General features: G+C 35.6%; 4 protein-coding genes across 9 annotated transcripts; 1 reads left to right on the plus strand and 3 right to left on the minus strand.

The window, feature by feature from the left end:
• The first annotated feature begins 334 nt into the window (after window positions 1-334).
• On the plus strand, window positions 335-4,944 carry LOC145586069 (aspartyl protease AED3-like). Its single transcript, XM_081642793.1, has 3 exons — window positions 335-887; window positions 2,350-2,824; window positions 4,469-4,944. Exons 1-3 carry the CDS (start codon window positions 405-407, stop codon window positions 4,822-4,824), a joined length of 1,314 nt encoding a protein of 437 aa, XP_081498919.1. The 5' UTR covers window positions 335-404; the 3' UTR covers window positions 4,825-4,944.
• LOC145586068 (uncharacterized) lies at window positions 4,371-7,516 on the minus strand. 5 transcript variants are annotated; one of them, XM_081642788.1, is made up of 4 exons: window positions 5,774-7,516; window positions 5,383-5,507; window positions 5,072-5,211; window positions 4,371-4,877 (listed from the first exon to the last, which is right to left on the minus strand). In XM_081642788.1, exon 1 carries the CDS (start codon window positions 7,437-7,439, stop codon window positions 5,844-5,846), a length of 1,596 nt encoding a protein of 531 aa, XP_081498914.1. In that variant the 5' UTR covers window positions 7,440-7,516; the 3' UTR covers window positions 4,371-4,877; window positions 5,072-5,211; window positions 5,383-5,507; window positions 5,774-5,843. The 5 variants fall into 5 exon arrangements, with proteins under 5 accessions (XP_081498914.1, XP_081498916.1, XP_081498917.1 ...); XM_081642790.1 differs by lacking the exon at window positions 5,072-5,211; XM_081642791.1 differs by lacking the exons at window positions 5,072-5,211; window positions 5,383-5,507.
• Window positions 7,517-9,229: 1,713 nt separating this feature from the next.
• LOC145586070 (putative disease resistance RPP13-like protein 1) lies at window positions 9,230-14,417 on the minus strand. Of its 2 annotated transcripts, XM_081642795.1 has the most exons (3): window positions 11,853-14,417; window positions 9,438-11,751; window positions 9,230-9,305 (listed from the first exon to the last, which is right to left on the minus strand). In XM_081642795.1, exon 2 carries the CDS (start codon window positions 11,738-11,740, stop codon window positions 9,464-9,466), a length of 2,277 nt encoding a protein of 758 aa, XP_081498921.1. In that variant the 5' UTR covers window positions 11,741-11,751; window positions 11,853-14,417; the 3' UTR covers window positions 9,230-9,305; window positions 9,438-9,463. The 2 variants fall into 2 exon arrangements, with proteins under 2 accessions (XP_081498921.1, XP_081498920.1); XM_081642794.1 differs by having other exon boundaries at window positions 9,438-14,417.
• On the minus strand, window positions 13,806-14,195 carry LOC145586090 (putative disease resistance RPP13-like protein 1). Its single transcript, XM_081642824.1, has one exon. The coding sequence runs from the start codon at window positions 14,193-14,195 to the stop codon at window positions 13,806-13,808; it is 390 nt and encodes a 129-aa protein (XP_081498950.1).
• Window positions 14,418-21,461: the final 7,044 nt, after the last annotated feature.

Below are 21,461 nucleotides of genomic sequence, written 5' to 3' on the forward strand. Positions count from 1 at the left end.
ATCTCAATACTAAATTACTAACATTTTCTAAAATGTTTATTTCAAGTGGAGATGGTACGATATATAGTCAGATCACAATAAAGAAAGGTCACCCGTGATAAAGTAAAGTCGTCTTAGACAACACCTTTAATTCTTTAATTTAATACATGTAGCACATAGTACAGATTACAATTTGGACATTTAGCATGTTACAACTCTTGCAACTATCACTAAAAGTATGAGCATAGAAAATGGAATACAGACTGTTATCACACACTACAACACCCACTTCATACTCACACACTCACTTAAGTCACTCACTTCCATCCCACATTACATCACTATATATACTCTTAACTCCCAACCCCTCTTTTATCATCTTACACCAAACAAAGCTAGCAAAAACACATAGCTAGCTAGCCACCATGAAATACCTCCACTTCACACCCCTCTTCTTCCTCCTCCTCCAACTCTTCTCCCTCACTCGACTCGGCCTCGGCCGACTCGATCACACATGTAACCTCCCAGAAGACGAGGAGTCAACCCTAAAGGTCTTCCATGTATCAAGCCCATGCTCACCCTTCAAACCCAAGAAAATGTCATGGGAAGAAAGTGTGATCCAAACTTTTATTGAGGACAAGGCTCGGTTACAATACTTGTCGAGCCTCGTGGCACGGAAGTCGATCGCTCCCGTGGCGTGGGCTCGACAGCTGATCCAGAGCCCAACCTACATTGTAAGGGTGAAGGTTGGGACTCCTGCTCAGACATTTCTTATGGCATTTGATACTAGTAATGATGGTTCTTGGTTGCCTTGTAGTGGTTGCACTAATTGTGGTTCTTCCCTTTTTTCTACCGAAAAATCCACTTCTTTTAAAGGCGTTGCTTGTGGCACATCTCAGTGTCAACAGGTACTTTCTCTTCTTCAATTCTTTTGTGTCATATACTAGATTTAAATGCTTACGACATCTGCGTTAGCCAGGTGGACACTAAACTTTTCAAGAGTTGACTTATAAATTAAATACAATTATACAAAGTATATATTAAGAAAATGACATAAAGTGAAATTATGAATAACTGGTTTAAACTAAACATTAATTACACCGACTAGATTAATAAATAATTTTATCATGTATTTCTAAAGATAGAAAATATATTAGATGGATAGTTATTGCAATAATGCATACATTTTTGTCATCCTTTATATATTTTCTTGTTAGTTGTATACTTGTATGACGAACTTATCTTAATTTGAGGCCACGATTAGTTGTTGAAATAATGGCACAATTCAGGCAAATTGTAACAAACATATTTTGTGTTAAATAATGTTTGGCAACATTTTATTATCAATCATTATCAAGGAATTATGTTAGAATATAAAACTATAAGTATCATTCATTGAACAACTTTTCAATATTTTTTTTAATTTTGGTATATCGTTAAAGGTAATATGATTTCGATATTAATTTTCCTTACCACACTTACAAATTAGGCTGGATTATTATTTTAGGAAGGCATGTATAAATGTACCATTTGTGGTGTACTCCAAATAGTTTAGAAAGTAGGTGTTGATCAGTTATTACAAAATTAGTTTTATTTTATGAAATGAATCTACCATCATGATTAGAATTTTTGATTAAAAAAGTTGTAAAGCTAGTTGGTCTTTTTATGTTGGATAAAAGTATCACTTTGTGCATAATAAGATAGTGAAAGGCAAAGTAACTTTCATAATTATTAGGTATGGATAAACAAGCCACACCCCTAAAAAACAAGATCTGTTATTTGGGTTTAGCTTTTGACCTTTAGTACACTAATGATATCCTGATCGAGTAATTTATTGGAATTTCAAATAAATATTCTTTTAATTAGCGGGAAGTTAAAATTAAATAAAACTAGTTTCGTAAAATATTCTTGAATTGTAAGAAATTAAGTTAGAGCTCAATGTTAGATCTCCCGCCTTCCTACTATGAGGTTTGGATCTAGCCTCATTGTCCACCTATTGAGGTTCGAATATATATTATGTGGATGTTTTCTTTTATGAGTCTGAATGACCGAAATTTCTACTATGTATAATGAGACCATTATGTATTCCAAATTTCCAACATAAAAGTAAAAGTAAAAGTAAAATAAATTTATTTTAGTACTATAGTTATGCATTTCTTACAAGGCAAATAGACAATATGTTACATCACATTTTGTACTTGACTAATACTTGTAATACACTATACGAAAGTATTAAGAAAAATAATATGAAGTACATCAATACTTTTGTGGTATCTATTCTTTGTGCAAGATTTGAAGTGTCAATGTTCCATGTCAATTGCACTACTTGTACAAAATTTTAACCATGTTTCATTTGTTTTTCCTTTTAAGGTAACAAACCCCGTCTGTGTCCAAAACTCGTGCACCTACAATCAGACCTATGGCGGTTCCACCCTAGCGGCCACCCTTGCACAAGACACCATCGCCCTAGCCCGGGACCCTATCCCAGGCTATGTCTTTGGATGCATCCAAAAGACAACCGGGGCGTCGGTCCCACCACAAGGACTATTGGGCCTTGGACGAGGCCCATTGTCACTCCTTTCTCAAACCCAAAGCCTATACCGATCCACATTTTCCTACTGCTTGCCTAGCTTTAGGTCATCCAATTTCTCTGGATCCATGAAACTCGGCCCGGTAGCCCAGCCTAAAAGAATCCATTACACACCATTGCTTAAGAACCCAAAGAGGCCTTCCCTTTACTATGTTAACTTGAAAGCAGTTAAAGTGGGGAGTAAAACCGTTGCCATTCCACCCGAAGCTTTGGCTTTCAACCCCAACAACGGTGCTGGCACTGTTATTGATTCTGGTAAGTAAACATTGACTGTTTAACACTAAGCATAACAAATACATGTTATCCCTGTTTCTCAACAGATGCATTATTTTGACTTTTTATATTATTCATATATTAACTTTAGTCACGTTCAACAACTAAAATATAAAAATAAATTCCTAGGAACAGAGGTCGTAAATTTAAGTAAAACATAGGAAGAATGGTTCATAACGAATACAGAATACTTATTTTCAATACTCCCTCCGTATTTTAATAAGTGTTACATTTACCAAATCCGGCCGTGTTTTAATAAGTGTTACACTTCCTTTTTTGGCAAAAAGCTACAATAAAATATTATATCTTTCTCCTTTTATGATCCCCACCCAAACCCACTATTACTTTTTTTTTATTATATCTTTCCTCTCACATTCATTACTTTTCAATAAACTATTAATCCCACTATTTTTCTTTTACAACTTTTTAATACCTCAACTACCCCACTTACCTTTTATTTTATCTAAATCAATTAAATGACCTAAAACTAGAACTACATGCCGATCAAACTGTAACACTTAAATAAACACAGAGGGAGTATCATATTATTATTATTATTATTATTATTATTATTTTGTTACATTGTAAAGTCCGAGGTCTTAATCAATAGACTAAATACTGGGTGTAGGCACCACATAATAGTGCTTGCATCACACTTTGGAAAAAAAAACAGTTAGTTCCATGTCCTACAAATTAGAATTATGGTGCAGCTGCTGCCACTATCAGTAAAGCGGAAAACAGAAGCACACCCGTGAAAGGCATCATCCTTAGATGCTTGTATTGTAACGTTAATATCTACGTCTCTCACTTCAATTCTTCTCAATTTTAGTGCATAGTCATCCCCAAACTTACTTGAGGCCAAAATTTTTTGCAGGACCACCACCATTTTATTCACAAAAGTTACTTGTCTTTGTGATCACACCAAATGTTTATTTTGTCAACTACACTTATCAATTTACCATGCCCATGTTGACATGTTCTATGCACATAAATGATGAAATTATGGGTCCAATTTTTATTTTTTAACGTGTTACGACAATTTAGGCTATATTTAGTTCACTTGATATAGGAAAATTCTTAGACTTGAGTCATTAAGTACTTGTAAACCTTGTTGAGTTGTTGGTATTTGTGTTTTGTTGTTGGTGATCTTAGTACCTAAATACTCCGTATTTCATTTTGGTACCGATAAGGATTTAGACTTTGAGTCATTAGGTACTAAGTCACAATTTAGTACCAACATAATTTATTACGAAGCAAGGTTTGATCTTCTAAGATTTGCTAAGAACTTCCCCTAACATAATCTAATTTTTCAAATTTGATTTAGTTTGATGTGCCTTTTCTACTATGAACTAATTTGTACAATAATCCTTACAAAATTTATCACATGAAAATATTGGTAAATTTATATTAATGCGTACTTTTGATCTGGTTTGATCTGTTCATTTATGAAATAAGCAAATATATATAGATCAAATAAACTGAACTGAAAATAATTATCTAACTAAAGTTGTGTCAAACACCAAACCACTAATAACGTTAATTATTCTATACTTTATGTCAAAAGACCAATCCATTATCAAAATTATTATTCCATGCTTAATTATATTCTTCCAAAATATTTTTCAGGCACGGTGTACACCCGGCTAGCCCTACCAGCCTACACCGCGGTGAGGGATGAGTTCAGGCGTCGAATGGGGAAGGCAGAGGTAACATCCCTAGGCGGGTTCGACACGTGCTACAGCGTACCAATAACCATACCATCCATAACCTTTGTTTTTGATGGCATGGACTTGACATTGGACCAAGACAACTTCCTACTCCGTAGTACCTCCACCAGCATCGCATGCCTCGCAATGGCGGCTGCCCCGGAGAACCCCAACTCCGCCCTCAATATCATAGCCAACATGCAGCAACAGAACCACAGGGTCGTCTATGATGTCCCTAACAATAGAATTGGCATTTCTCGTGAAATTTGTACTTAGAATTTTTAAATTTTTTGTTAAGGAAGTTGGGGGTGTTAAATCTTGTTCATTCCCTGAGAAAAAACATAATGTATTAGTATAAGTGATGTTATAAATTATGTCTTGGAGTAATCCTTTTTTACTAAGGTAGTCCATGATTTGAAAAGTGACAATTTCGTCAGTTAAAAAAAGGGGACAGTTTACAAAATAGTACTGAAACAAACAGAGGAATGCAAAAGAAAATGAAGGGGATTTGTTTTATCACTACTTTTGTGTTTTGATCTTGTCACGGGTTCTTGATTGTCTGAAGATAATAGTTTGTCATTGTTAAAACGCGTTAGCAAGCTTAATCGTCTCATTACCAAGCTAGTCTGAAAAATTATTGGGTGGTTCTGAACCATCATGTGCCTGCGGGTATATAATTTATCTCCACTTGGTCAGTGTTCACATCATCTCAAATTCCTAATCGCTTGTAAATACATATTAAGGATGTATAACAAGCAATTCATTATACAAAAGAGAGCTTAAAGCAACAAGCATAATTATTTTACAAATGCTAAGCATTAAATTAAAACATACATGACAGTTTAGTAGCTAGACAAATGTGAAAGTCTTGCTTATAAGTTATAACTAGTCTTTATTTCTTAGTATATCATACTCCGTATGATTTTATATTGTCCAAGCTGATTTCTCTACTTGGAACCCTGCAATTGTCATTTCGTAAACAAATTAACCACTGAACGTTTATAAATCAATATCAAAATAATTCCACATAAAAGATCAACATGACTAGTATTACACTCGGGTGATCTATCTTACACTCAAGTGTACGTGCACTAAGGCAGTGTGTCCATTGCACTAGTGTCACATATCACATGTGACACGTAAAGACCAATTATACTCCTATACGAGTAATAAATTTAAGATCATCAACATTTCAAGATTTTAATTAGAAGAGATTTTTTTTTACCTTTGATAATGTCCTTGGTAATCTGAACCCCGCTTTCTTGATCACCTTAGCTATCATATTCGGCTATTTGCTACCCTTTTCTACCAAACATGATCTTGGCCGCGAACTTCTTAGCACTGGAATTACTTGAATATTCTTCCTTGTTGCAATTGGCAGAGAATCCTAAACTTAACTCTTTTTTTACCGCGTATTTAGAGCTAGAACTAGACATGGATTGGGCCGCGCTCCCATATTGGCCCGAGCCACCAAATGCTTGAGCAGCATAGCCCATAGCCTGGTTTTGGCTTGCATAGGAGTTGGGCTTTCCAGCCCAACCACCTCCATGTCCACCACTGACATTATGGGATGGATACTTGGTTAGTATCTCATCCATAATGTCATTAACACCCTCATCCACGTTGTGATCATAGTCGCCATATGGGGTGTGGGCCGAATGGTTCAGTTGGTTTGACCCAAATCCGTTGATGGACTTATCACCCCATCCGTGTTGCTCGCGCTCTCCATACATGGTGTTGTTGGAGCTACTAAAATGATTTGGCCCACTGTATTTGGTGGGTGAGTTAGCATAACCATGGTCCAATTTCCCCATCGCGTAGCCTGAGTGATGAGGTTGTGTTGGACTAGAGAATTTGTCTGGTGAGTTAGTCCAACCGCGATGATTTGTGTTCCCACTCATGTAATCTTGGTTATGTGTTGCAAGGCCAGAGTGGTGAGCTTGTGTTGGGCTAGAGAACTTCCTTGGTGAGTTGGACCAACCTTGATCCATATTACCCATCATATTCCCCTCGTTGTACGTTGCCATGTTGCCTTGATGATTTTGGGTTGGACTAGAGAACTTATTTGGTGAGTTGGCCCAACCACGACCCATTTCTCCAGCTATATGGTTCTCGTTATGGAGCGAACTATCATCATGATGCATTTGGTTTGAGTTTGAGAATTTATTAGGCGGATAAGCCCAAACTTCATCATCATTCTCTATTATATGCTCATTTTTATGCATTCCAAGACCTGATTGATTACTTCGAGTGGAGCTAGTGAATTTCGTGGGCGAGTTTTCCCAACCAATACCCGTTTTCCCCATTGTACGATCCTCGTTATGCATTGCTAGGCCCGAGTGTTGATCATGGGTTGGGCCAGAGAATTTAGGGGTCGAGTTACCCCAACCCTGATCCATATTCCCCATCATATGCTCTTCTTTATGTGCCATACGGCCCGATTGATTTGTTTTGATTGGGCTCAAGTATTTTGGACCGGAAAGTGCGGTGGCCTTACTAGCGTAACCACCTTCGAATCCGCCGTCACCATAATTGTAAGCCTTTTGCCCTCCTCCCTGGTACATGGATTGCCCTTGGTGGTATTGGGCTTGGCTAGAGTATTGATTGGGCTTTTTGGACCAACCATGCTCCATTTCTCCCATGCCCACTTGACCCTCATGCATCTTCATATTCCCCATTACATTATGGTCTTCTTGGACATGAATTGATGGGCTTGGGAGAACGGTTCGGGCATGGGCATAGTAGTTGGTGGGCTTCTCGATGGACTGGCCCAAGAAATTATCTTGGGTCTGGCTTTCATAGCTGGATTGGCTCATATGCTCTTGGTACTCATATTTAGAGAAGTTTGTTTGGTTGGAATAGCTAGGTTTGTATAATTTCATTGATGACATAAACAAATGATTAAAAACAACTTATTTGAAAGGTTGGAAATTTGGGTTAGAAATGAAGTGGGTGAGTTATAGCATACAAAGTTCTAGTCCCTTTATATAAGGTGAACCAAGAGATAATCTAATAATTCTTTTGGTGGAAAAAAAAAGTAGATTCTTGCTCCACTTGTATCATAATTCATTTTTTCAATTTTTCTATGGTTTTGGAAAAAATTGTTTGAAAATTCCTTTAATGTCCAATTCATAGGCATTTATTCCATATGTTTAGTCTATTTATTTTTTGGATTTTGAAATATGCTCCCTTATTCTTAGATTACTGTCCTCTTACACAAATTTGATGAACAAAGAGGTAATGAAAGACACCACATCACATGAGATAAGAAGAAAGAGAGCGAGTTTTATTTTATTTTGCTCTCGACACATCTAGTTAATACAATCTAACAGATAAAAAAAAAATAATTAAGGCAATATTAATTGAGTTGTTTTTTTTTTATTTTTTATTGTGTAGCATATAGTAGTGAATTTTATTTTATTTTGCTCTTGACACATCTAGTTGATAATTAAGGCAATATTAATTGAGTTTTTTTTTTTTTTTTTTTTTTTTTTTTTTTTTTTGGTGTAGCATATAGTAGTGAATTATTATTACAAAGTACTATTTTTTTTATTTGTTATTATTATTATTATTATTATTATTTTAATCATAGGTAGTGTGGGTGGTACAATTTTTTCTATCGTATTTAACGTTTAGTGGGTAAAATGTGATGTAAAAAAAATTACAAACTCAAATTTAACATCACTTTTTAATCAAGGGCCCAATTTACAAATTCGCTCATAGGCCACTAAAATCTCATAAACGGGGCTGAGTCCATGCCATATTGAAAATAAAGAAAAATATGACAATTAAATAAGGACGTGTTTATTAAAAAAAAAAAAAAAAAGTGTGTCAAATAAAGAGGAATGAAAATAATTTTATTCTATTTTCTATGTAGAGAGAGCCTCAAAGTGTAGATCATATTTGATCCCAATTTCGAATATGACACCAAAGACTTTAACCAAGTATGATATATAGTAGTGATGCTCGCGTCTAATCGGTTTAGTAAGTTCGAAGGGAATATGGGATGTATCATGCATTCATATGAAAATGCTAATCTTAACCATTATACTAAATCAAAGGATTCAAAGGTAAGTACGTAATGGCCACATTTGACTACTTTTAGTCTTTTAAAAATAAAAATGATAGATGGTCAGGAATTTATTTTTTCCACATTTAGTGGTACTAGAATCTTACCCATATTATCAACATAGAATCATACTTTAGTGTTTATTCGATTATCGTACTACATATTCACATTTTTATAGGCATCTTGATATTCGAGATTCGAAGTGGAATGGTGTTAAGTGGTAGTTGGCTCCAATTCTTTTATTTGGCAAATATTATAACCGAAAGTTTAGATTCCACCACCTAATTTATGCTAGTTTATGTTTCTAAGCAACTTTAAACTTGAAGAATAGTATATATACTGCATAAAAAAGTACTGCAGATGCCAAAATGACCATTTCTGAAGGAATCATATAGTATCAATTGAGATATCACACTAGATATCATACTCTTCTAGCATTTCTTCCTCTATAGCTTTATTTTAGGAAATCCGTCACTCGGTATATAATCAATTAAGCCCAAAATATAGTAGAGATTAATTAACTACACAAGTAAGCATTTTTACCTCACAGATGCTTTCACTGCAGGAAAACTGAAGAAAGACTGGAGTCCGGAGGCCGGACGTCATATATTTTTTCAAAATCAGTTTATCTGATCTGTAATGCTAGTTGCTGGAATTTACATTTTGTTCATTCTAGAAATGCAGTACTCTGAAATCAAGAAAATAAAGAGAAATAAAAAGACTTGAACAATAGACAAAGTAGGAAAGACATTGAACAACATATTAAAAAATAGTGCATAGTTGGGATGTATGATATAGTCACGTATTCACATGGTATCACCTTATCATTACAACGACATCAAAAGACTAGCAAAAACGGAGATGAGTAATGCACGATAGAGTGTGATGAAGAGGATCCCTTTCCATTCGACGTTTCAGCACAGGACACTGAACAACCCATAATTCTTTAAGTTCAGGAGGAAGAAAATTGTCAACAAAACATTCAAGATTTGGACACCCCCTAACATAGAGGGATGTGAGATTTAGAGTACCCAAGCAAGATACTGATTTCATATTTATGAAACCACTGATAGCTAATCCGATTAATGATGAGGGTAGACGGATATCCTCATTTGGGAAGGAGTATATTGAATTTGAAGAGCACCCAATTTCGGATATTGAGAGCTTTTCAAGAGAATGGAGGTTGTTCAATTTCCACTCTTGCATTGGTTGTTCAATGTTGAGTCCATCCATGTAGAGTGAAATCAACTTCATGGGTAGACCGCCTTTTGGGAAGTAGTGGATTTTTGGACAATTTGTAAGAATAAGGTCTTGGAGGGAAGTGAAGTTATGCATTTGATTCGGAAGGGACTCTAGGTTACGACAAACTGATATCAGAAGATTTCGTAGGCCAGGGAGAACAAGATCTTCCGGAAATGAGATGAGATAGGGACATTCACTTATTGTTAACTTGGTGAGGTTAGCAAGTTTTGATGGACTCAAACCTTCCTCAAACAGTGAAAGATCAGAAGAAGAAATGTTTCCTCTTTCTGTTAATCCTAAAGTGGGAGAAGAATTATGAGCTTCAAGGGCTTTGAGGCGATCTTTACTCAACAATGTTAACAGAGATTGACAATTGACAACCTCCACAACCTCCAGAGAAAGTTTTTCATCATAAAATGAATATGATTCCCTGAATTCTATAAACTGTAGTTTCTGGCAACTAGAGATAACTAATTGTCGAAGGGTCAGAGGTAGCTGATCAACCATGACAAGGGATGAACAATCATCTATTATCAACTTCTGGAGTCGAGGGAGGCTTGGAAGAGAGGCATACAGTTGCTTGCAACGTTGTATCTCTAGTGTGTGTAGTGAAGGGAGACATGAAGGTAAAGATTGCTGTAGAGATGAACAATCCTTGATTGAAAGCTCTTGAAGGCAAGAGAATCCCCTGTTATCAGCTGATGACTGTAACCAACTCTCCCAAGAAGTCATAGACTTAAATCTCATAGTTCTTAATGCCGGAAAAGGATTTGAACAATCAACACCATGAAAATCATAACCTATGACTTTAAGACCACGCATTTCTTGAACCTCAAGCTCCTTCAATGATGGCAGCTTCCCTAGTGGTGGTAAAAATTCACATCTCTCACAACCTACTAGCTTTATAATAACCATCTTAGTAAAAGAAGGGTCTCCCAACCATCTTGGGAATGCCACACCCTTATAGTTCCTCAAAGTTAACACTTTGATAGATTTGTGAGGCTCCAACTGATCAAGCACATCTATTCTAGTGTTGTCATCAACCCCGTTAATAAAGTTTCCCCAATCCCATACCATCTCTAGCTCATGAAGACCTGATTTCTGATGCAGCCTTGCTTCTCTTGCGTCATTGGAGCTTAACACATTTTCTAAGCCAGTTATAGTTAGCTTTCCCCTAAGATGATTCAAATTCTTCAAATCTCTTATAACGGGTGCATTTGCTCCTATGATAAAGTTGTTCAATGTTTGCAGGTTTGTCAGATTCCCAATCCCCAACGGCATCTCATGCACAGAGGTGCCATCAATATCCACATGGCGAAGGTTGATTAAGCATCTCATATTTTCCAACAGCTTTTGAAGTTTGTCACAACCCTTCAACAACAGAGTTTGGAGATTAACAAGGTTGCTTAAGGATCCAGGCAATTCTTCAATATTATTGTATGAGAGATTGAGAAGCCGTAAGAGCTTAAGATCGCCTATGGATTCTGGAAACATTGTAAGTCCCATGTGAGGTAGCAGTAGCACCCTCATGCATTGAAACATTCCTATTAGATCAAGTACTCGATTTGAAGAACCAGAAAATATATGCTTGTCAAAATGAGCAAAAGTACGAAAGTGGCTGACCTTTAAGGAAACGGTATCATTGTATCTTTCAGGTTCATCTAGTTTAGAGAAGGATATATATCGAGCTCTACAAGAAGCCTTCTGCCAATCTTTATTTACTGAACAATCCTTTATTGCTAAGCATAATTTACCTGCAACCTCCCTGGCCAAATCAGTTTGTAGGCTATGCATCTTGAAGTATTCTGATCCCTTTATGCTCGGTTCAAAAAATGATCTTGATACTAGATCATGAAAATAATCATGGCCTGTGTCTTCCATTTGCTTGCTTCCTACATTTTCAGGTAAAAAGCCTTCAGCCATCCACAATAAGATGACATCCTTCTCTTTAAATACGTGATCATATGGAAAAAAGGAGCAATAAGAAAAACACCGTTTCAGATGTGATGGGAGGTCATGAAAACTCAACTCCAATACCTCTAATACCCTGCACTCACTCAGCCTCAAAGTATCACTGTCAAGGATCTCTTGCCACTCATCCTCCTTCACTTTAGTCCTCAAAAGACCTCCAAGAGCTTTCGCTACCATGGGTAGGCCTCTGCACTTATTTGTCATATCATCTCTCATTAAGCTAAAATTTGGGCTTAAAGAAACACCAGCATCATCAAATGCATTTTGTACAATTATACGCCAACAATCATCATTTGAGAGACCCTCCAACAAATTAAATCCTACTATTCAGCTTTGGATTCATGATCCTGGCAACTTTCTGGCTTCTTGTAGTAGCCACAACTCTACTTCCCTTCGCTCCTGCTCTTAATGGGGTTCGTAACCCATCCCAATCACTATATGTATCACTCCATGTTGTGTAGACCAATTGATAATTGCCGCGTCGTGGTAAACCACTGACCTAAAAGACGATTCCGCGCTACCCGGGTGCAGTAGACATCAAGCGGTCGCCCTCCAGGATAAGCACAGCGCCGGAATTTGTGTGCACTCACAAACCCGACTGGAACCAGAATACTTGCCCAAAAACCGAAGGGATAAATTTAGAGAGGGTAAAAGATAGCTGATTTTTGTGTGTCTTATGGAAGCAAAGAAACATGAATATATGTATGTATGTTTTAAGAGGTTGGAGCATAGCTTATAAAGCATAGGAAGGTGTGAAAAGGAAGCCAGCAACAATGGGTAAAACCATCAGCCATTAAAGGCATAAATGCCATACTTAATCAACATTAACTAGCCATTAAAAGAGCTAATAAAAGGGTAATTCAAGGGAGCATAATTACCGGCTATTAAGAGCAATCTCAACAGCCACACACAATTAATCATTAATGTGACTTTCTTTGTTTAACATCAAGAACTTCCAACAACAACTACGAATACCATGTACTCTTGTCAATCCAATTGCGACATTTCATCGAACAGGTGGTATGCAAGACAAAGAAACTATTCAATAAGAAAGTCATTAGGCGAAAAAAATATAACCAAAGATTGGTTTAATCAAAGAACATAACGTGAGAATACTTCAGAATTTCCGACAAAAGCAAGCAGTGGCAAAATTTAGACAAGTAGTCAAGTACAAAACACAGGGGATGAAATTGATGCTTTGCTCTGTTTTAATAACTATTTATTATTTTAGGGTTCGTTTTTGGTTTCGGTTTCCTTTTTTTTTTTTATTTTTTTTTTATTTTTTTTTTATTTTTTTTTATTTTGTGGAAAGGACTTAAGTTTTAGCTTAATAAAATTAGAGATGACAAATGGGGTGTGCGTCTATGTGAGCACAAATACCCTTCCATACTCTCTACTTCTCAAGTCACGCACCATATATCCACTATCAGTGGCAGCTTAATGAGTATGTAACCAATATCTATACTCGTTTAAGTAAATATAAAATTATAAATATATTGTTCCCTTATATTTTAATTCACTTAAAATTTCTATACCCCCAATGGCAACCCAACCTACCTACTCCTGTTCAATACCCACTAGGCAACTACCTATAATGGGTAAGTATCTAACACTTTGAAATTTGATACAAATTAGACAAATTATGCTTAGACAAAACCAAACTGGTAAAATCGGTCCAAATTCCAAACCAAACCAATTGGGAATAATATAAGTACCTTTTTACATCAAAACCATCATAATTTTCGTGTTGTAGTATACTCATTTACTTAATATATTCACAAATAATCTTTTTATTAGATTTGGACACGCATATTAAGAAATTAGTTACAATGTAACAAAATGTGTATTGGAAAAAAAAATATATAAATCTGTGGAAGGCTAATTAAAACAAGAAATACAGGAAGATTATTGCCAATGAAAAGATTATAGTTGTAATATACTACCAAAGTAAGCAGTATTGTACAAAGTGGAGGACTTAACAAACCATATTATTGCTAGGTGAACTTGCAAAGTTGGGGTCGTTATTCTTTAAAACACGGCCGTGCACATCTTCCTTGATCATCAATTCATAAATTTGAGCTTGTGTAGCAAATGTATCCAACACATCCTCTAAATCATAAGCCAAGTCTTGAAGATCCTGCATCCATGACTTTACACCATTATTACTACTAATATCAAGTTGCTTCTGCCCGGCATCGCTTAGTACGGCCTCTATCATTCTAAGTTGCTTCTCCCATTGCTTTATGGTTTTTCGATGTATTTCGCCTCCCTTTATTAACTTCATAAAGATGTTAACTCCGGGTGACAACATCTTCTCAAACAATACTTGCAAAAATGCTGAAAGAAAAGTTTCTCCTATAGCCATTTTATATTTTTATGGATGTTTACTTTGATATATTAGAAATTTAATTGAGGCTATATTATTGTGAATTAGAAGTAAACGATTATCTATGAGTCTACCTTTGATGGTTGATAGTGGGGTGTAACACTATTATTTGAGTAGAATTGTCAAGACCCCGTGGTTTGGGTAAGTCAATAGTCAAGCTTTTAATGTTATCCACCCACCCAATAATCCGTCCTCATCTTTCTTGGCTAAATTAAAAATTATACTTTCATCATCTCTTAAAGATTGTCATATTTTAGGTCAATATCAAATGAATTGTCATATTTTCATTTTAGTTATGATCCCCACAGTTCCTCTCTTTAACTCACAAAAATAAATAAATAAATAAATAAATAAATAAAAAATAAATCGACCCACTTGGCATAATAATTTTTATCTTAACATGGAGAGAGTGTTTCAAAAGTAAATATTTTTTTTTTAAGTTGAGGAAAGTGAAACTAGATGTAGTGATCATTTGGTTGAGCGTAGAAAAGTTTACTTCTTTTAATTTTCAGTTCTTATGGAGTTTCACTCTTTAGAAAATGTGTAAAACTTATTTCCTGGGTTTTTTAATAGTTGCAACGCACACTTTTTCACGGTATTTAAGAATTGTGCGGTTCACATGATATAATACACTTTAAAATGGGATGAGTGATTGTTAGGAGTGTACTTTAGTGAGTCATGTGCTTTAAACTAAACTAGACATCAAAGGAAACTGAACTGCCTCTCTTGTACGGAATAATGCCTTGCCTTGGGGTCGAATTGAGATAGGCCTTATATCTTCTCGTAAAATAAAAATGTTTAACTCTTTGCTGATATGTAACTTAATATCGTTATTTACCCTAGTTACTTAATAGTGCCAAACCTCCCAATAAGGCCCCGTTCTTTAGAGCTGCTCTGCTCTGCTTTGCTCTGCTGAAATCTGCTCTGCTTTGCTCTGCTCTGCTGAAATCTGCTCTGCTCTGCTTCAATCTGCTCTGCTCTGCTTAAAATTAATACTTAATATTGAATTATTATAATAATAATGTATATTTAATAATAATAATAATAATAAATAATTAATACTTAATGATAATAATAATTAATATTTAATAATAATAATAAATAAATAATATTTAATAATAATAATATATAATTAATATTTAATAATAATAATATATAAATAATATTTAATAATAATAATAAATATTTAATAATAATAATATATAATTAATATTTAATAATAATAATATATAAATAATATTTAATAATAATAATAAATATTTAATAATAATAATATATAATTAATATTTAATAATAATAATAATATATAATTAATATTTAATAATAATAATATTATTAAATATTAATATTTAATAATAATAATAATTAATATTTAATAATAATAATATTAATAATAACAGAATTAATATTTGATAATAATAATATTAATAATAATAATATAATTAATATTTAATAATATAAATATTATTAATTATAATTAATATTTAATAATAAAATTTAATGATTATAATAATAGTAGTAGTAGTAGTAGTAGCAGCAGCAGCAGTAGTAGTAATAATAATACTTGTAGTAATAATAATAATAATAATAATAATAATAGTAATAATAATAATAATAGTAAAAATAATAATAATAATAATAGTAATAATAATAATAATAGTAATAATAATATTAGTAATTATAATAATATTAGTAATAATAATAATATTAATATTAATGAAATCTGCTCTGCTCTGCTCTGCTCGGCTCTGCTCTGCTCTGCTTCAATCTGCTCTGCTCTGCTGAAATCTGCTCTGCTCTGCTCTGCTTTGCTCTGCTCTGCTGAAATCTGCTCTGCTCTGCCCAGAAGCTCAAAAGAACAGGGCCTAAGACACTTAAAAAAACTAAAGGGAGTATTTTTTAATAGACGAAGTAAATATTTAGGGCCTGTTCACTTCAGCTTAATTTCAGTTCAATTCAGCTCCAATCGGTTCGGTTCAATTCAGTTCAGCTCAGCTTTTAATTTTCTTCTCTCATAAAATATTCATTTCACTTCAGTTCAGTTCAGTTCAATTCAGCTCCAATCGGTTCGGTTCAATTCAGTTCAGCTCAGCTTTTAATTTTCTTCTCTCATAAAATATTCATTTCACTTCATTTCAGTTCAGTTCAGCTTATTCAGTTCAGCTCAGTTTAATAAAAGTAAACAGGCCCTTAGTAGGGAGTAACAAATTAACTTTGTTCAATATACATAATTTTAATTTAATAAAATATGTCCAATCAGCAAAATGTTATTAGTCCGGTTAAAAGTAGTACTCCCTCCGTCTATAAAGAACGACCCTTAACAATATTGTGAAATTGTTAATCAATAATGTTATGTTATGTCGTAAGATAACAGAGCCTTAACAATTGAAATATTGTGAATTTGTGATCGAAAATAATCAATAATACTCCCTCCGTTTTTAAATACTTGCTCCACTTTTCATTTATGGCCGTTTTTAAATACTTGCTCCATTTCCTTTTTTGAAAAGCTTTTATAATATTTAATTCATTTCTTCCAACATAATACTCTATCTCCTCCAATTCTTCCACTACTTTTGTTTTTTACAATTTTTGCTCCAATTTTTTGAATTAGTTTTCAAATACTCAAATGACTACAATAAAATTGTAGTCATTATATTAGATTGTAAAAAACAATTTTTCAATTTTTCAAATACTTAAATTAGTTTTTTACAATTTAAAATTGTAGTCATTTGAGTATTTTTTACAATTAATTCTAAAACTCCGCATATGAAGAAATGGAGCAAGTATTTGAAAACGAAGGGAGTATTATGTTATGTCGTAAGATATACACGAAGTTTAGGAGTTGGCTAACTAATAGAAACCCTTAAACTTTGGTATTAAATTGTCAGTAATAATGGGTACAAATATTTTACGTCAATAATTCATTTCTCCCCTTCTTTCACCCTTAAAACCCCAAAGTAGGAGAACCATTCATGTCATTTACAAATCACAATCACTTGTTATCTGAATTTCCACTCTCATCTATAATATTTCTCCACTTGTTTACACATTATAAACCCCCAAAACTAAGAGAACCAATCATTTCATTCACAGTCACTTGTTATCTTAATTTAATTTCCATCTCTCACCTATGACACTTCTCCACTTATAAACCCCCAAAACTAATTAAGTGAGCCATTCATTTCATTCATAATCACTCGTTCTCTGTTATCCAAATCCAACTCTCATCTATAATTTTTCTGCAGTACGTTTTCAACTTCGATCATTTCAAATTGTAAAAAAACCCTACTACAATTTTTTATTTTAGAACAATGTAATATTCAGTAAAATTAATTTCAATTCAGTAAAAATAATTTCACTTCAACAAAAATAATTTCAGTTCAGTAAAAATAATTTCAGTTAAGTAAAAATCAGTAGCTTTAAAGAAGAAATATAACAAATTATCAGTAAAAATAATTTCAGTTCAGTAAAAATAATTTAAGTTCAACAAAATTAATTTCAATTCAGTAAAATTAATTTCAATTCAGCAAAAATAAGGTGAAGTAAACAAGGCCTTAGACTTGGTTATTGGGCGGGTCGGGTCAGGGTCGGTGTGAGACAATTGTGGGTCGGGTGAAAGAGGGTCATATTTTATAGGGTCAATAACGGGTTAGGCCGATACGAGTCACGGGTCGATAATGGGTGGGTCAACAAAATATTAATTAAATTACATATTGAACAAAACCATTATTAAGTGTATATGAATATAAATTTATCTAAGTAATTATTTTTACATTATCAATTTTATTTGTCTATTAAATTTAAAAAACATTTTGGTCATATATTGACCCTATCCAATAAGGGCCCAAACCATAATTTTGGGGTATTGTTCATGCAAAACACTTACAATTATGTGAATAGATACAGTATATGTACTGTAGTAATTGTTAAGAAAGAAATGAAAGGAAAATACTACTTATACATTAATATTGAAAAAAATTAATGAAAGGAAATACTGCTTATATATTATAATCTCAACTTTGACCGATTTTTAAAATAATCTCAACTTTTGATTATTCTTGAATAATCCCAACTTATATATGTATCTTCCTAAAATAATCTCTCATGTCCATAGCATTTAGGATTGAAGAGATATTTTTCTTTTACTATTAGAAACCCTTACTGTATACTAAGTTAATTTTAATTTTTTTTAATTATTTTTTGGCATTATCTTACAAATCAAATCAATCAGGTTAGCAATATTTTGGCGTGTGGTTGTGGAGCTACCCGGCAAATTGGATACTCTGGTCAAGACTTTTCATCAAGGATTGATGAGTTAAGTAACGCCTTGAAGAAGATTCAAACTCGGGTTTCGACTTTGGGTCTTTTATCCAACAACAAGCCACAAGTAGAGGATCAGCAAAGAAAGACGCCGACGATTTGATGAACAACCTACGCATTTGTCTCCTGGAAGTGACGACGAGAATGGCCTAAATAGTGAAGAAAGCATAAGAGTCTCTCCAAAGGCTTCATTGGAACTTCCTCTTCTCACCGAATTGAAAATAGAAAGTTGCCCAAGTCTAATATCGTTACAGCAAATCCTGCTTTTCCCTGCTTTACAAAATCTTTGGTTAAAGAATTGTAAAAATATGGAAAGGCTTCCTGGTAAATTGCACAATATTACCACCCTCTAAAAGTTAAAAATTGAAAAATGCCCTAAATTACATAGCTTAGCAAAAGGTGGTCTACCCAGAAACCTAACATACCTTGCAATTGAAGAAGTGAACTTAAGTCAGGCGATACAAGAGTGGGGATGTCCAATAATAGAGTGTATTCCGTGCCCACACCTTTTTCTCCCTTCTTCCTTGTCTACATTAGAAATCAAGGGTTTCCAAAAAAAGGGTTTCTGAAATTTGAAAACCATATCATTCAATAGCAGCACCCTTCCCAACCTCACTTCTCTTTATGTTAGGGATTGCCTAAGTGTCACGGTCCGAATAATCTGACACCGGATCGTGCGGCGCGCTATTGACTATTGATGGCAAGGACGCAAGCCTAAAGCGGGAAAGGTTCGTGAGCACACAGCAACATGGACCAAGGGTATCTCAAGGATGCACTCTTCAACCACGGGTGCGGAGTCGGGGCTTGTGACGGCCGATGCTTCAAAGCGGGCACAAGCGGAACCGACGTAAAGGGGGCGTCTTTTGAAGGTTTCTTGGTTTGGAGGGGGATTCTTTAAAACAAGGTAAACACAATATCTATAGGCTTAAAACAACACACAAGTCTTAAAGCAATGGCAATGGGGTAAGGAGCTATGATTCAATAACCAATCACTCCTTAAAGAGCTTTATATTGATTGCATAGAGAAATACAAGTGAACACTGGAACTACAGTAACACAATAATACTCTCTAGAGTCTAGAAAATAAAAGGAAAGGACTTAGAAGGTAAAACCTAAGGGAAATACAAGAAAAAGGAAGGGGGTACATAGAAAAATAGGCTGATTCTAACATCCTCCCCCACTTAAGCTGTCGACGACCTCGTCGACTTACAAAGCAAAACATAAAAGACTAATCTTCTGTTGTAGGTGTTGTTCTCGTCCTCGTTCTGATGTTGGCGCGGTTGCTGGTGTTGCGGTTGTTGTCCTCTTGATCTGGATGATAGGGCTTGAGAAGACTGACGTGGAACACAGGGTGTATCTTCATCCACCCTGGGGGTTCAACCTTGTATGCGTTCTTCCCAATCCGTTTAGTAATGCGGATGGGGCCTTTATATTTCCTGATTAAACGGCGATCTTTCCCTCTGAGGAACTTCAGCTGTTCCGGTAGGACCTTCACCATTACCATGTCCCCAACATCAAACTCTTGTGGCCTTCTGTTCTGATCGGCCCATTTCTTCGTTCTTCTTGCTGCCCGCTCTAGGTAAGCGCGAGCGACTTCCATGTTCTGTTGCCACTCTTCCTTGAATTCCCGGGCTTCGCGGCTTCTCCCTTCTTCTGACGTTGTTATGGTGTGAGGTAAAAGAGGTTGTTGGCCCATCACCAACTCAAACGGACTTCTGTTGGAAGCGGAGCTCTTTTGCGTGTTTAAGCAAAGTTGAGCGACGTCAAGGAGTTTCACCCAGTCTTTCTGATTGGCGCTGACGAAATGCCTCAAGTATTGCTCTAAGAGCCCATTGAATCTCTCTGTTTGCCCGTCGGATTGGGGGTGGTGACTTGAAGACATGTTTAAGTTCGTCCCCATTAGCTTGAACAACTCTGTCCAAAATATGCTCGTAAATCTGGTATCTCTGTCGCTGACGATGCTTTGAGGCAACCCCCAATACTTCACAATGTGTTTGAAAAACAGCGTCGCTGTCTCTTCAGCACCGCAAGCCTTCTGCACGGGGACGAAGGTAGCATACTTCGAGAACCTGTCGATCACCACCATCACCACTGAATATTGATCCACCTTAGGTAGACCACTAATAAAATCCATAGACACACTCTCCCACGGATGTGCTGGAATGGGCAGAGGGTCTAACAGACCTCCAGGTTTCTGACGATCAACTTTGTCTTGTTGGCAAACTAAGCAAGTTCGGGTGTAGTTGATGACGTCCTCCTTCATTGCTGGCCAATAATAACCCATGGACAACAAGCTTAAGGTCCTCTGCCAGCCGGGGTGTCCAGCCCATAGGGTATCATGGCATTCTTTCAGGAGCATCCTCCGCAGGCCTCCCGCTTTTGGTATGAACAGCTTGTTGCCTTTGGTGTAGATGAGATCCCCGTCCATCCAAAACCGTCTTGTCTTCCCGTTTTCAATCAATCCCTTGATGGTGCTCGTCATGGGGTCTTCGGATAGGTGTTGTTTGACCTGATCTTTTACCGAGGTAGAAACATTGCTGGCGGCTAGAGGAGACAACATTCGTACTACAGCCAAGTCAGCTCGTCGACTCAAAGCATCCGCTACCCGATTACTGGCTCCTGTTCTATAGGTGAACTCCACATCGAAATCAGCGAGCACTTCCTGCCATCATGCTTGCTATCCTGTTAGCTTCGGTTGGGTAAGGAAGTGGCTTGCTGCAGTATTGTCGGTGCGAACAAGGAACTTGGATCCCAGCAGATAGTGCCTCCACCCTCTCAAGCAGTGGACGATAGCCAGTAACTCCTTTTCTTGAGCAGCATATCTTTTCTCGGCTCCACTAAGCTTCCGGCTCTCATAAGCTACTGGGTGGCCTTCCTGCAGAAGGACCCCACCTAACGCAAAGTCTGATGCATCGGTCTCAACTT

Source organism: Chenopodium album, chromosome 16, assembly GCF_948465745.1.
Source record: "Chenopodium album chromosome 16, dcCheAlbu1.1, whole genome shotgun sequence".
NCBI classification, from domain to species: domain Eukaryota; kingdom Viridiplantae; phylum Streptophyta; class Magnoliopsida; order Caryophyllales; family Amaranthaceae; genus Chenopodium; species Chenopodium album.

Coding starts and splice junctions, on each gene's coding strand:
- LOC145586069 (XM_081642793.1), top strand. CDS start 405: ATGAAATACCTCCACTTCACACCCCTCTTCTTCCTCCTCCTCCAACTC. Junction 888..2,349: donor GCACATCTCAGTGTCAACAG/GTACTTTCTCTT, acceptor TTTCCTTTTAAG/GTAACAAACCCCGTCTGTGT. Junction 2,825..4,468: donor TGGCACTGTTATTGATTCTG/GTAAGTAAACAT, acceptor AATATTTTTCAG/GCACGGTGTACACCCGGCTA.
- LOC145586068 (XM_081642791.1), bottom strand. CDS start 7,439: ATGTCATCAATGAAATTATACAAACCTAGCTATTCCAACCAAACAAAC.
- LOC145586070 (XM_081642794.1), bottom strand. CDS start 12,046: ATGAGAGATGATATGACAAATAAGTGCAGAGGCCTACCCATGGTAGCG.
- LOC145586090 (XM_081642824.1), bottom strand. CDS start 14,195: ATGGCTATAGGAGAAACTTTTCTTTCAGCATTTTTGCAAGTATTGTTT.